Source organism: Hetaerina americana, unplaced genomic scaffold (assembly GCF_022747635.1).
Source record: "Hetaerina americana unplaced genomic scaffold, ioHetAmer1.1.p SCAF_1, whole genome shotgun sequence".
NCBI lineage: Eukaryota > Metazoa > Arthropoda > Insecta > Odonata > Calopterygidae > Hetaerina > Hetaerina americana.
The window spans coordinates 93,249,312-93,262,956 of NW_027286069.1; the positions used below are offsets into that span (position 1 = coordinate 93,249,312).

Genomic DNA, 13,645 nt, shown 5'->3' on the forward strand with positions numbered 1-13,645 from the left:
TTGGATCACAGATGAAGAGTGCCCATGTAATATTAGTAATATTAGCAATATAGTCAGTTCGCATAACAATTTGCTCACATTAGTATATTTGTTCTGTGAAGGATCTCATGGCTCAATCTATGATACATTTTCATTGCTTGCAATTTGCAGCATTTGAATACTCCAAGAACATTTTTTAATGAATTTCATGCTGTTAAGCAATCAAATGTATTGCATTGGCTGCCATATTTTATGGTGTTATGATTTACAAACCTTTGTTTAAAATGTGTACACTATGTTGATGTCTCAGATTTCACCTTCCCATGATAATGGTTTTTGCTCGTGTTGCTCAAGAATTACTAAATCACACAATGTGTCACAGTTTGCCTCATCTACCAAGGTAACTATTGCTTTTCGAAAAAGGCATTGTGGCTCATAAAATGACCATGATTGTATTGTTATATACCAGCAGAGAAAAAAAAGTTGCAGAGATTTAATAGTAGCTTGTAGTATTAGACTAGCAGTAATAACTCAATTGATAATTAAAATAGTGTTAAAATTTCAGACCCTGCAAGAGTGCAAAAATGAAAAGAAAACAAGGTTGTTAAGAGATGATCAAAAAGCATTCTTTTTAGATGTTCTCCCAATGCTCAATTTTCAAATATAAAAATATTATCATCAGCAAAATGTAGATTAGAACTAGTGAAAAGGTTCTATGAATCTTTCTAAAATCAGCTTTCTTGCTTTCATGGTGCAATTCATCAAATGAACGCAATTTTACTCTGGCGAGTAGAAGAGTAAGAGTTAACTTCATTAGAAATATAGGGTATTTTTGAGCAGGTCCTTGTCTTTATGCAAAACATTTGCTGGTATATATCAATTGGAGCCAATCCAGCGGCTTGTCAAGAGTAATGTTTTCATCTCTCATTTGCTAATGCAATTAACATCTCTAATATTTTTTATCTGTTGGATGCATCTTCTTTGCTTTTATGGGCATACTACAGGTTTGGGATGTATTAATATTAATTAACTGGCACACTCCCCTTTCTTATCAGTCCATTCCTATTTTCCTATTGGACACTGGGGTGCTGTGTACATTCCCACTTTGGAAACACTGGTGAGATTTGTTTCATTTGCAAAGCAATGGCTTTGTCAAGACTCATTTGTGATTTCTTCCTCATCTTTTTACAATCTTCAGAATACCTCCTTTAGGTGGCAAGATAAGCAATGTTTATGAGTTTATTTGTAGCGGTGAGCCTCATAACAGATGAGTCCAATCACCAAGTTTGCAATTTCCAAGTTTCCTGTTGTTCTTCAGAATACATTCTTCCCCCTCCTGTTATTCCTCCTCTTCCTTCTCCATTTTTGAATTATTTTCTGTTGTAGAAAGAGCGGTGTTTAGTTTGTGAGTGATTCTATATCACTCGAATAAAGAGAAGGTGTTAAGTCAAATGGTATCTTCATTGTACCAGTTGAATTTGGGAATTGTGACTGTATGAATTGCAGTGTGTGGCAACAAAAAAACAAAAGAGCATAGAAACATGCTCAAAATGAAAATATAACATTTTAATGACATTAAATTGTATTCATGGCATTCCCCCTCAATCGCAACGTATATTGCATTGTAGCAATAATTTTCTTCCCAAAGAATGTATTATATGAGCACTTTGGAACATTACTCAACCTTACTTTTCAACATTGTCCGCCTTAACCTTTTATTGTATTGTCTATGATTTTACTTAATTGTTGTGAGGAAGTTTTTCCTGAAATGCGTTTTCAAAGAAAGTATCCTTCACTTCTATAATCTTTCTTGCGTTTTCTGAGTTAATGAAACACTTGGTATGATTACGTTAACCAGCAAAAATATATCTTTTTCTCTTTGGATCAAGATTCATCCTAGTTTATTTTGGACACATGACCAAAAATCTTTAAGTGATACAAGAATTCATGAGTCATCAGGAATAGTTAAGAACTTGATCAAGGGCTCAAAACCAATTGAACGTGATTTAATCATAGAAGTAATCTTGATAGAAGAAGGTAATTGGGGTTCGGAGATGCTGAGAAGCAAATTTGAGTCTTGGAAAACCAGAACAACAACAAGGCACCAGGAGTTGACCAGTGAACCAAGTAATAATTAAGTCGCTCAGAGTCAAAAAGAAGGATACCCTCTTATGAGCAAACAAAGATAGCTACCGCAGTGGAAAACTGCCAGAATAATTAGGGAAGAATGTGATGATTGCAATACCAAAGAAAATCAGGAACAGTTACATGTGAAGAACACAACATTGAGCCTGATGCCTCATACGTAATAATTGCTCAGATAATCAGAAAATACTTGCTCAGATAATTAGCTGAAAAATAGAAGGGAGTATTATGAGAAACAAAATGGAATTTAGGAAAAACCAAAGCGCAAGAGAGGCAATATCAGCTTAAGGTGCTGACTGATTGGAACCAGCTGTGAAGGTACTAGAAGCGATTGAAATGTACTGCAAGGTCAAAAGATTAATTCATCATCTCTGTAGGATCAGGTATCAACCATGCAAATAAAAAATGTCAGAAAACTAGAGGCCAAAATAATCTAAGGAGTTACACAAGAATGCAACCTTTCCCTAGCAGTATTCAACAATTATCTAGATAAGGCAATGAAAGAAGCGCAAGAATTGGGCATCAAAGGAGTTAAGGTGAATAGTGAAAAAATTAATATGATATGATCATCAACAAAAAGAAAATTAAAATCCTTGTTTGTTGAAAAGAGAAGGTAGATATCGCCGAATTGAAAGTAGTAAGTGTAAGCAGTTTAACTAGAGTAAGTGGAATCCGTCATCAAGCTGGGAAGAGTATAACTTGGGATGGGGAAGATTTAAATGGCATGAAGCAAAGAAAAGCTCAAGCTAAGAAAGTGTTCATGAAGAGGGGCAACTTCTATGTTCAAATGCTCTGAGGTTGCAACGAGGAAGATATTCCACAAAATGTTTTTGTAGAGCATTAAACTCTACAGATCAGAGTAATGGAACATTGGAAAAGTGGTTCAGCAAAGATTAGAAGACTTTGAAGGTTTTTGTCTGACATAATAATCAGCTTTTTTAGCCCAAATTTGTTACACTTGAGGCACTTTACTCAGTACCCTTCTCCTCAGATGAACCTGCCCCTTTCTACTATGAATTCTGCTCCACCTTGATCCCATCATACTTCTCCTTGCTGCAGTTTCAACTTCACGAGGTCCAATGTGAGGATCATGGATGAATGCTCTAATTCCATCATCATTGGGTTGTACCTAGATGGAAACCCACTACATATCATCAAAAAATTTCACATCCAGGGGGTAATTCTATATTGAATAGCTGGTGTAAAAGTGGAATTTGATTATATATGTATGCCTTCATGTTGCCCTAGTTCTGCAATCTCATTTGGAGCAACATTCTCAGCAATCCCAAATGCCTACTTTCACTTTTTATCTTCATATGCAGCTTTGAGTTTATCCCATGCTTCTTTAGCTTTGTTTATTTATCTATCTGTTGGTGGACTATATTGCTGGCCGGACAGCTAAGTAAATTTTAGACCAAGCCTTTAAACCATTCCCTTTCTCCATCAGTATTAATGAAATGAAATCAAAAATTTTTTGATGAATTAGGGATAACTTCATGGAAAATTTTGTAATTAATAGCACCTTCAAGTTTCTTCAAATGTATCTGCTATTAGGTGTAGATGCTGCCAATTTTATTACTTCAAAATTTGGTTTAGAAAATAAACAGTTCAGCGGCATCAATAGCTACTCTTTCATGAAAAATAATTCAAAATCGGCATTTGTGGACCATGACCTGTCATAGAAACAACTGAATACAGTGCTTGAAGTTAGGAAATCATAGTGCCAAGGCAAGTGAGACCTTCATTGTACCAGTTTGATTCAGGAACTGTATCAGAATGAGTTACAGAGCATAGCAATAAATTACATCTCCACAATTTGTTACTGAAAGCTCTCCAAGCATTTCACTTTCTTTGGAGCATTGATGAGTTCACCCTTCTTGTGATTGACTCAAGTAACTATATCCTCTAGAGGTCTGCTACCCTCCACAAATTTTCCTATATCAGGCTGGGAACATTTTTGAGTTCTTCACTTGTCCTCACCTTTCCTTGTCCTTACCAAACTTTTGCCTGGCTGCATTAAAAATCACTATCCTTTTATATGAGTTTCAATATTTGGGCCATGAATTTTCTCATGTCCTATAGATCAGACTATCACCTTGACCTTCCTTTGGTAATCAATTTTTTTAATTCTGAGGTCAAACGTGTTTAGTTACCACTCCCTTCAACCTCAATCACTCCTCTAGCCAAGTTATAGGTCATTCTAGGGCACTTAAGTAGGTAGCCCATCGCAAAAAAGTTCTTCCTATGTTTGAAATTTTGCAAATTTATTGTATCTACATCATACCATTATTTTCAATTTGTGTCCTGCCATGGTCAGCTAATTATTATGTATTATGAAAAAGTTGACAATAGTGTTACAGATTTAAGTGTTTTTGGTAAATAGTATGAAGATGAAAGTACTTTTTAATATGTATTTTATTAGGAACACAGTTGTTCTCTATTTTTTTTCTATATCTGTTCTTTACTCTTAGAAAGTTGTTGAATGATATCTTTTTTGAAAAGTGTAAAAATCATTCCCTTGAACATGAATGATGTTTACACTTTGAGGCATTTGTGCATTGTAATCCACATTAGCAGATGACTCCATTGATAGTTACTGTTGTGACATCTCCCACAGTTTCCTTTTATCCTTTGTTGTCTAGGTTACTGACAAAATCCTTTATTGACTGTTACCGTAATTGATGTTATCCATTTCCTGGAATATATTTGCTGGACTTGCCATATGAACATAGTTTTGAAAGATCTGTGGTGATATTTGCCATTCACGAATCCTTCAATTACATAATATTAACAATAGCATGCTAAAACATACATAATACAATAATATGAGATCATCCTTTTCAGGTGGAATCATCAAAGAAGGAGAAATCTAGTGAAAAAGCAAGTGACAAACTTGGTCCATGTCCTGGTAAGTGTTATGATTCATTAGTAATTGTGAGATGCCATTTATATTATTCATTATGCCATAATGTACAATCTGCAACTGGAAAATGAGATAGGAAAATTTATTGATGAAAAATTGAAGGAAACTTATTTTTAGCATTAGTCAGGCATCAGATTGATCGCTGTTCTAGTATTTCATAGTTTCATATCTGAAAGAATAATCCTTTGGATGGACACAGCTACTAAGTAAATATTTTGTGACTCCTAGGAAAACACAAAATCCAGCATCCTACTCTACATCAGGTCCCTCTTGTAGTCCGGGGAGGGCGTTTTCAACAATCAAGTTATTATTTGAAAGTAGTTATTGAACTCATAAAAACTATGTCAATGGCAATTAAAGAGGTAACCAGTGGTTGCTAATCATCGAGTATTGATTTTTGACAATCTCCAAAACTACTGCATTGATTTTAACCCGTTTGTTACATGCTTTTTCAAATTTTGATGTTTTCCCCTGGAGAATTAACCAAGAAAAGAACCAACCCAATTCTTTTTGGATGGTTCAATTTTGGGCATTGGTGTTATCATTTCTCTCGATTAAAACCGTAACAGTCCAATTACTTTTTGATCAAATGAATTGGTTTTTTATAATCATTCCCGAAATAGTCTATATGCCGCATGCAAAGGTAACATCCATATGATTTCGCTCAAGACTTTTGAAAACAGATATTATCTAGGTTTCATTTTGAGGACATCTCTAATGCACTAACTGCTTTAGAAAATTGGAACGAAGCAACGTGTTGAAATGATAATTGAAATGTTTCGCATCTACTTTTCCACGAAGAACGAGAGATGGGTGCACGTAGAATTGTAGCTAAAATCAAGTGTCCAATTTGTCTGTGGCGACAAAATACTGCATCGTAGCCAAAGTCATCTTTCTGAGTTGTGAAAAGAACTTATGCGCCATCACAGCCCAATTGAGAGGCATTAATTTTAAATTTATGACTAATGCTTGAGAATTAAATTGAAGAATATATTCTTATACTTTGATTCTTGGTCGATTGGTGGATATTATTGTGAAAAATATTGCCTCCAAGTTCATAATGAAATATTGCTATTTCAAAAGATTGTAACAGTAATGAGTGTATTGGTTTGAAGTACATTTCATGCATTGTATAATCCAAGATGATTAAACCTATTTGAGCTGTCATAGTTTTTAATTTGACTAAGCTATTCCACATTATTACAGGGTTATATATTCATTAACTCTAGTTTCAAAAAATCTTTATTGAATGAATATGAGTGATAAGCTTAAAAGAAAAACAATGTGATAAGTGATTACCATGGTGGTGCATTAATTGGCATATTTAGAAAATGAATCAGGTTGGCGAGCGATATAGTTGTAGGAGAGAGATGCTTGGGTCATATTTCGCTAAAGGTCAGAAGTTGGTTTCACCTTGTTTGAGTACAATTTATTTCTACCACATTTTGGTGGTGAGCATTTATGCTTTGTTTAGTTGCTGAATATTTGCATAATTTATTATAAACTATTAGGACGACAACTGAGTACTTGACTGCATGTGTCACCAATTGCACATATTATTCCATTTTTAGTAGAATTAACAGCATTATGTAGAAGGTGTGACCATGCCAAAAAAATATTGCGAGAATGGACAGTCAATATGCAAAAAAATGTCCACACCATCGCTGCAGAATGAATTTTGAAATTTGAAAACAGAATGCATACCAATAGTAAGTGCTGTTGCTGATTTTTTTAAAAGGAATCGTAATTTTATTTGTATAATTTCTTCCATGTATGTGTAATATAATGTGGGTTTGTGATTGTAGAGGAGAAAAAGCAAATTATGCTGAAAATAAGATTTAGCTAGACATTAACTGTTCCAAGCAAAAAACCTAAAAGTTGATTTTTTTCCTTCAATCTGGTCCAAAATGCCTTGGCTACTGCTTATGTGAGTGTTAATGATACATCATGCTACTGAAAAAATGTTTAACTTGACATTTAGTTCAGTAACATGTAGAATAAAAAAAAATTATATCCTAAATCTAAATTAATTCTCTCTTGCCAAAGTGCTGATATTGCTTGAAATGTTGAACCTTGTACCGTTACTTAATTATCAGCCTTATATCCCCTTTTTGTAGGCATTTGTAAGTCAAATATGTACTAATATTTGGAATGCCATTCAGGTGAAAAGCCACTTAACCTATCTTGTGGTTTTTTGTCAAGTTTCGCCATCATATTAAAAATACAGACTATTTAGGCCATGAACTTTTTTAGGGTATGTTACCAGAAGCCATTACTTCTTGAATTAGATCCTAATATTGTTTATCTATACACCTGCAACATTTTAATCCAGAAATACTACCTTGTAAATTCAAATTAAATTGTTGGGAAGTTAATCAATAAAACCAAATGACTTTTATGTTAGAAAATATTATTTCATGTTATTGCCAGTAAAGTTTGTTCTTTTCTTGCACCAGTCATTTACTTTTCTTTGACCATGTAAGATTCACCCAAGATCCCTAACTTTTGAAATTCCAAGTTTGTATCCACATGTAAACCTAAAATGTTTCTGAAAATTTCTCATATGCTATTCAAGTCACAATCATTACCCTCCATAAATTGTTACATATATTGAATTTTGGTAATATTAATCTAAGAATATGTTCTACATGTATTCCTTTATTATTTACTTTCAGAGGATAATGAAGATGAAGAGGCATCACCTACAGCATATCGAAGAGTAATGTCTGTTCAGTCCAATCGACCACCATTGACACATGTAAGTCCAGACAATTTTTTTTCTTCGCATGATTAATTTAAGGCTTTAGTTTTGCTTATGTGTTTATGAACAAAAAGACTGCACATTGTTGGGTTCAGTTTGTGGGAAGGTTTAGCAAGATAGCTATTCCGTTTTTTACCAGAAAGTAGCAAAGAAACTAGGCAATGTAAGTGGGGTGATAACTATTTTGGAGTCAGTTCTTAGTCATCTGCATGCTCTCTCTCACCTGAAATTTTCCTATAAATTTCTCAAATCATCTAAGTATGTAGTCCACTTATTGTAGTGGTTGATTTTTATAGAAGAAATTCCCATGTAACTTTCCTGTCCTAGCCAAAAGTGTTAATGTTGTGCTCCTCAGATTGGTATTGTTTTGTTGTGCTTTTTTTGTTCTGACAGGTGTGGGTTTTTCTGTTGCAATAAATGCTGTTATATGTCAGGCTCTTGGGTCCAGGGGTAGAACATTGGACTACTGACCGAAGATCCCAGGTTCGATTCCCTGGCAAGTCTATGGGCATCTGCAGCTCCACCCAAGCTATGTGATTTTTCAGGTACCAGATCTTCCTGGGAAACTATAATTGGCACAGGGAAAAGAACTGCCCCATCTACCCTGATGTGTTAATTTTGCATGCCGCCGGCTTAGTACTGGGTGAACTCAATACCATCACCTACCAAACCGACCTTTGGGTTGGTTTCTGTGTTTATGGTTTTTTTTATGTCAGGCTCACTGGCATAAGCCCACATTTCATCATATTTGACCCATTTCTTTTCAGGAAGTATTCATCAAGTGGCTTTGAAGTTCTGGGAAGCAATGAGAAGGCCCTGTTCCTCAATATAATAATGCTGTAGTTTATATCATTTAAGCCCCAAATCATGCAATGTTATCAGGCATTTATAAGTTGAGAGTAAAGATAGGAGAATTAAAGATAAAAGTAATGTTAATAAGCCAAAGGCTACCGTTAATGGACTTCCTTTCTAAAATACCAAAACTCTTCTAGTTTACTAGATATATAATAATTAATAATTTATGAATTTGAGTAGCTTTTTTGAAACATAATACTCTTTGCTAATGTTGTTTCAGTGTTGCAGTTTTTTTTTAATTTCAATATTGCGCTCACAGTTTCTAAGAGACAATGCGTATGATTTTGCCCATTTTTGAGTTTTAAAATGGGCATGTGCCAATTATACAGTTTTATAATTGGTATCTACTGCATTTCATATTTTTTGCACGATGTAGCATTTATTTTTGCATTTGTAATTTAGTTTTTTAGGTTGCATTAATTCCAATTCTATTTTCAAAATCATGTTAACTAAATAATTATTAGACTGTGCTGGATAGATTTCTGGTTGGACTGGTCAGATTTTTGAACACTAGAAGTTACGTTGACACTTTTCAAAGAAGTCACTCAATTTTTAGGTTGACAAGTACTTTGTAACTACTACTTTAGATCTTTAATTGCATGAAATTGTAGCAGTACTGTTTAATGTGTCTGAATTTGTCCCCATCTTGCATAATGCTCAGATAATATCTATCTTTTGAATGTGATGCTCTAAGTCATGGACAGTGACTAATATATTGCCAAGTGATACCACCTTATGTAAAACTCTTACAGTTTGACAAGGTTCGTATTCGCTGGGAGACTGCTATAGCAAGGACTGCACTTCATCTTAAGAATACTAGTGAGTCGGCAGATACTGTACCTCAACATCTCAGAGCAGAGCTTGAAGAAAAAATAAATATGAAAGATGTTGAGAAGGAAGTAATCAAAAAAGCACGCATGCTCAAATTGAAGCAAGAAATCTTGGGGTAAGAATACCTATTTCTATATTAATTCATATCCCTTAGTGTCTGCCCAACTTTGAAATCATATATTTCAGTTACTGAATTTTGAAATCCATCAAAAAGGCTGCTAGAAATATGATAACTTTAAGATTAATTATATTAATTTTATATACATATATCATTCAGGCACTCCAGTTGATTTATTGGAGAAAACTGTGAATGTTGTGTATAATTTTTTTACACTCAAACAACTCCTCCATTACTTTCGTTAATTTTATTGTCTATATTTTTGAAATATTGGTGAGGATTATTCAGGAAGGAAGTCTCATAGAGTTTTTAATGAAATCTGGTGAGAACTTAATCTTTTGGTTATCATAACATAAATAGGAAAAAAAACTAAAAAATAAAATTACTCTGTGAAAAATGGATTTATTGTGAGATTATCATGGAATTATTTTCAGCAATTTTGGCAGATACCTTGATATCATCACCAATGATGTAATGCTTTGCTATTTTAATTGTAGTCTTTCCCATGGTAAATTACATTTTTCAGTGGCTATGTCAGGTAATAAAGAAAAGTTGTTTATTCCAAAAATGTTGTAATGAGCTAAGATAATTGTATGTGTGTGCATTTGCTTTCCATTTTGAGTAGGTATCCATAACATGAGAAAACCAAAGACTGGATTTCACCTTCACATTTTTTATTTCATATTGGGAAGCGCTTAGTATACATTCTTTGTTTCATGCTACATAGGAATAAAATAGTGTGAATTCTTCTGTATAGAATTGGATTTACATTCCATTTACTCAAGTGGCACTGAAAATGATGTGTGGCCCTTGGCTTCACACATTGATTGTAATCCAAGTAATTACTTACATATGTATGTCTAGTATAGAATAGAAATAATTGGATGAAAGAGAGCTGGATGGAAATGTAGGATGCATTCTGATTTGTGCTTTTAAAGCCAGTGCATCAGATTGCCTTTCCAATTCTGCATCCTTGAGTCAGTGTTTATGAATTGACCTCTTCAGCGTTTGGTCAGGAGTACTTGGTGTGGTTGATATGGCCACCCATACAAATATCTGTTATGCTGACCTAATCACTCCGTTCTTTATATGTACCTGTTACCTATTTTGCAACATTTTTAGCAGTGCAGTTAGACATTATTTCTTCTTCATGAAGACATTAGGCATTGAACATTTTTTTGCATGCTCGTATTTCATATGAAATCTGTAAAAATCGAGTATCATGGAGTTATTTCAAGCTCAGGAAAATATTTTGTCTTACTTCAACTTTTGCATAGTATTTAATGAAGGTACTTAAATTTTGATGTTGTAGTGAATTTTTACTCTATACTTTAAACCATATTATTGGCTAACCAAACTTATCTGATGCCTTAATTACCACAGGGCTTAAATGATAAAGGAAAAGTGGTTGGTTTAAAAAGTGAATTCTGTTGAAATTAAGCATTCAAATCATTGTTTCAATAGTCTGTAGCAAAACATCATAAATAGCATGTTATCAAAATCATTTTTTTTTTATAATTATTTTTAGAATGTATATAATTTTGATTATAGCCATTAAATCTTGATAGATTCACATTGGTGAATGGGAGTAGTATTGAAAAACTTGAATGATCGATTCTTTTCTTTGATTTTTCATTTTCTTCATGTTAAGCTCGAAACATTTTTGCTGAAACAAAACTTCAGAGATGCTTTGTGGATAAATAAAAAGTGAAGGTATATTTAAGCAGAAAGGAAAATGCAGTGTAAATTTAACAGTAAATGAATTGGAGCAAGTAGAACTAGGTTTTATCATATAATGAGATAATGAAGGGTGGAAGTCACACTGAAGTGTCTAGGAGAGCATTTACATATAAGCATATGCATGGCTGTGTAGGTTTTAGCGGTGGTGGTTTGAACGATTCTGCATTCTCGGGTTTCACCGCGTTGTTGTTGAACAACTTGCCTTACAGGATTTCAATTTTTTTCTGCACAAAAAATGTAATTTTTTTATTTTTTCATTCCATTCTTATGTTAATTTAAATAAAAGGCAAAGTGCTACAAAAAATTTTTAATCATTAATTTTTATAAAAATTTAACATTTTGACTTTAGTATTTTTACAATAATTTCTAAAATTTTTCACTGTGTGGTATATTTTGAAACAAGGTGCTGCACAGAGTCCGACATAACATGCTTGGCAATAAAACCTTGTTTCTCTTCTAATCTTTTTGCCAACACCATCCCTTTTGGCAGAACAAACTGCACACTGCCTACAAGGCTTTTCCTTCTTCTCTGTAGGTGGAATATATTCAAGAAAGTGCCTCTCAGTTAGGCAAATATCATACTTTATTTTGTGCTAAGAAAAAAAGAGATTTCTATATTCAAATATATTACAGTAAAAACCTGGCCCAGTATCTTGATTTTCAAAAACAAGAATAAGAAAGTTCACCACCTACATCAAAACATTGCTGTCCTCACCAAAATGAAATATAACGAAAGAGCAAAGTTCCAAAAGTTTCCAACTACTGCCACTAGTGTGCAGTATGCTAGAGACATCTAAAGAGTAACCTAAGAACTCCTTGAAGAAAGCAATCATAAAAAACTGGGTGAATCAGAACCGAAGCAAAAAAATTTTGATGGTGTTACAAACGGGCACGTCAATTTTGGGAGGAAGCAGTCGCCCATGTCCGACACGGGCATGTCAGGCAAGTGGTTAATGCTGACAACAGTTTCGCCGAAGTTGCATTCGGTGTCTTCAGGTCGAAGATGAGGGACTCGGATTTTGGCCACCCTTATATTGGTGGTCCCATCTAGTGGCTGCTCGCTGATTGGTCCATTTGACATTGATGTGGGGGCAAGATTTAACTGCACCAAGAAAATAGCGGACGCTCTTCCTGGACCGAGGGACAACATTCCGAAAGACTTATACGGAGGGGTCTACCAAGTACCTTGTTCATGTGGGAAAGCCTACATTGGGGAAACATGCCGATCAATGAAAGTTCGGATGAAGGAACACCTCTGGGCAACTACGAATAAGCAGTTTCACCTGTTGGCCATCTCCAAACACATGGAGTGAACCCGGTCACGACATCTTATTCCAAGAAGCAAACATCATAGCAAAGGGCAGTAGATATTACCCATGACTCATTAGAGAAGCAATTGAGATTGCCTAAAACCCGGAGAACATCAACCGAGATAAAGGCTACCATATCCACAATGTGTGGAAGAGAGTTATCCGGAAACAGACCAATCAGCGAGCAGCCACTAGACGGGGCCACCTATATGAGGGTGGCCAAAATCGGAGTCCCTCATCTTCGACCTGAAGACGCCGAATGCAACTTCAGCGAATCTGTTGTCAGGATTGAACAACGACGCAGTGAAACCCGAAAATGCAGAATCCTTTAAGCATGTGCATGTTGAAAAGTAGATTTTGTGCAATTATACCCTAGGCTACCAATGGGAAGATATATGCTGGGATCCTGAGCTAGGCTTGCATTTTAGGTGGAGGCCATAAATTATAAAATTTTTCACCAAACAAGAATATTTGTGAGATATAAATTTCTTATCCATCTTTATGTTCCTAGTTTTGTTTGCAAATGAAGTTAACTACAACATTGACTGGAATTAAGAGTTTGTATAATAATTTGCCTACAACTTTTATTTCCAAAATGTTACAGAGGCATTCACCTAGTCAAAAATCAAAATACTAACTAACGTGACCCAACTACAACCAATTTTGGCAATAAATGATGGATATTATGGGTGTGAATACAATTGTATGCGAAGATAAACTCCAAAACTTATATAATTAGGCTCTGATTCAAAATATGGATTTCCTAATTGCTATTTGGTTTTTACCAGTTTCACAAGGTTTGTGTAAAAAGTATCGGTAACCTTTTTCCCTGACATGTGCATGAAGTGAATTCAGATGGTTAAGTGTGTGCATGATCGCAAATTGTATTGGCATCGATGAGTTGACAGTGCACTCCATTGCACTGAAAATTTAGCGTTGTGTAACATTTTAACTTGACTCATCTTGAAGGTTTGACTGATGAC

The 13,645-nt window shown here is 34.5% G+C and overlaps 1 protein-coding gene across 4 annotated transcripts in view; it reads left to right on the forward strand.

The window, feature by feature from the left end:
• The window catches only part of LOC139694954 (PC4 and SFRS1-interacting protein-like), a 48,942-nt gene that overhangs the window by 5,983 nt on the left and 29,314 nt on the right, over nt 1-13,645 (forward strand). For all 4 annotated transcript variants that reach the window (XM_071593499.1, XM_071593489.1, XM_071593517.1 and 1 more), the window contains exons 7-9: nt 4,969-5,032; nt 7,723-7,805; nt 9,416-9,609. In XM_071593499.1, coding sequence (XP_071449600.1) covers nt 4,969-5,032; nt 7,723-7,805; nt 9,416-9,609 — 341 coding nt within the window. The remainder of the gene's footprint in view (nt 1-4,968; nt 5,033-7,722; nt 7,806-9,415; nt 9,610-13,645) is intronic.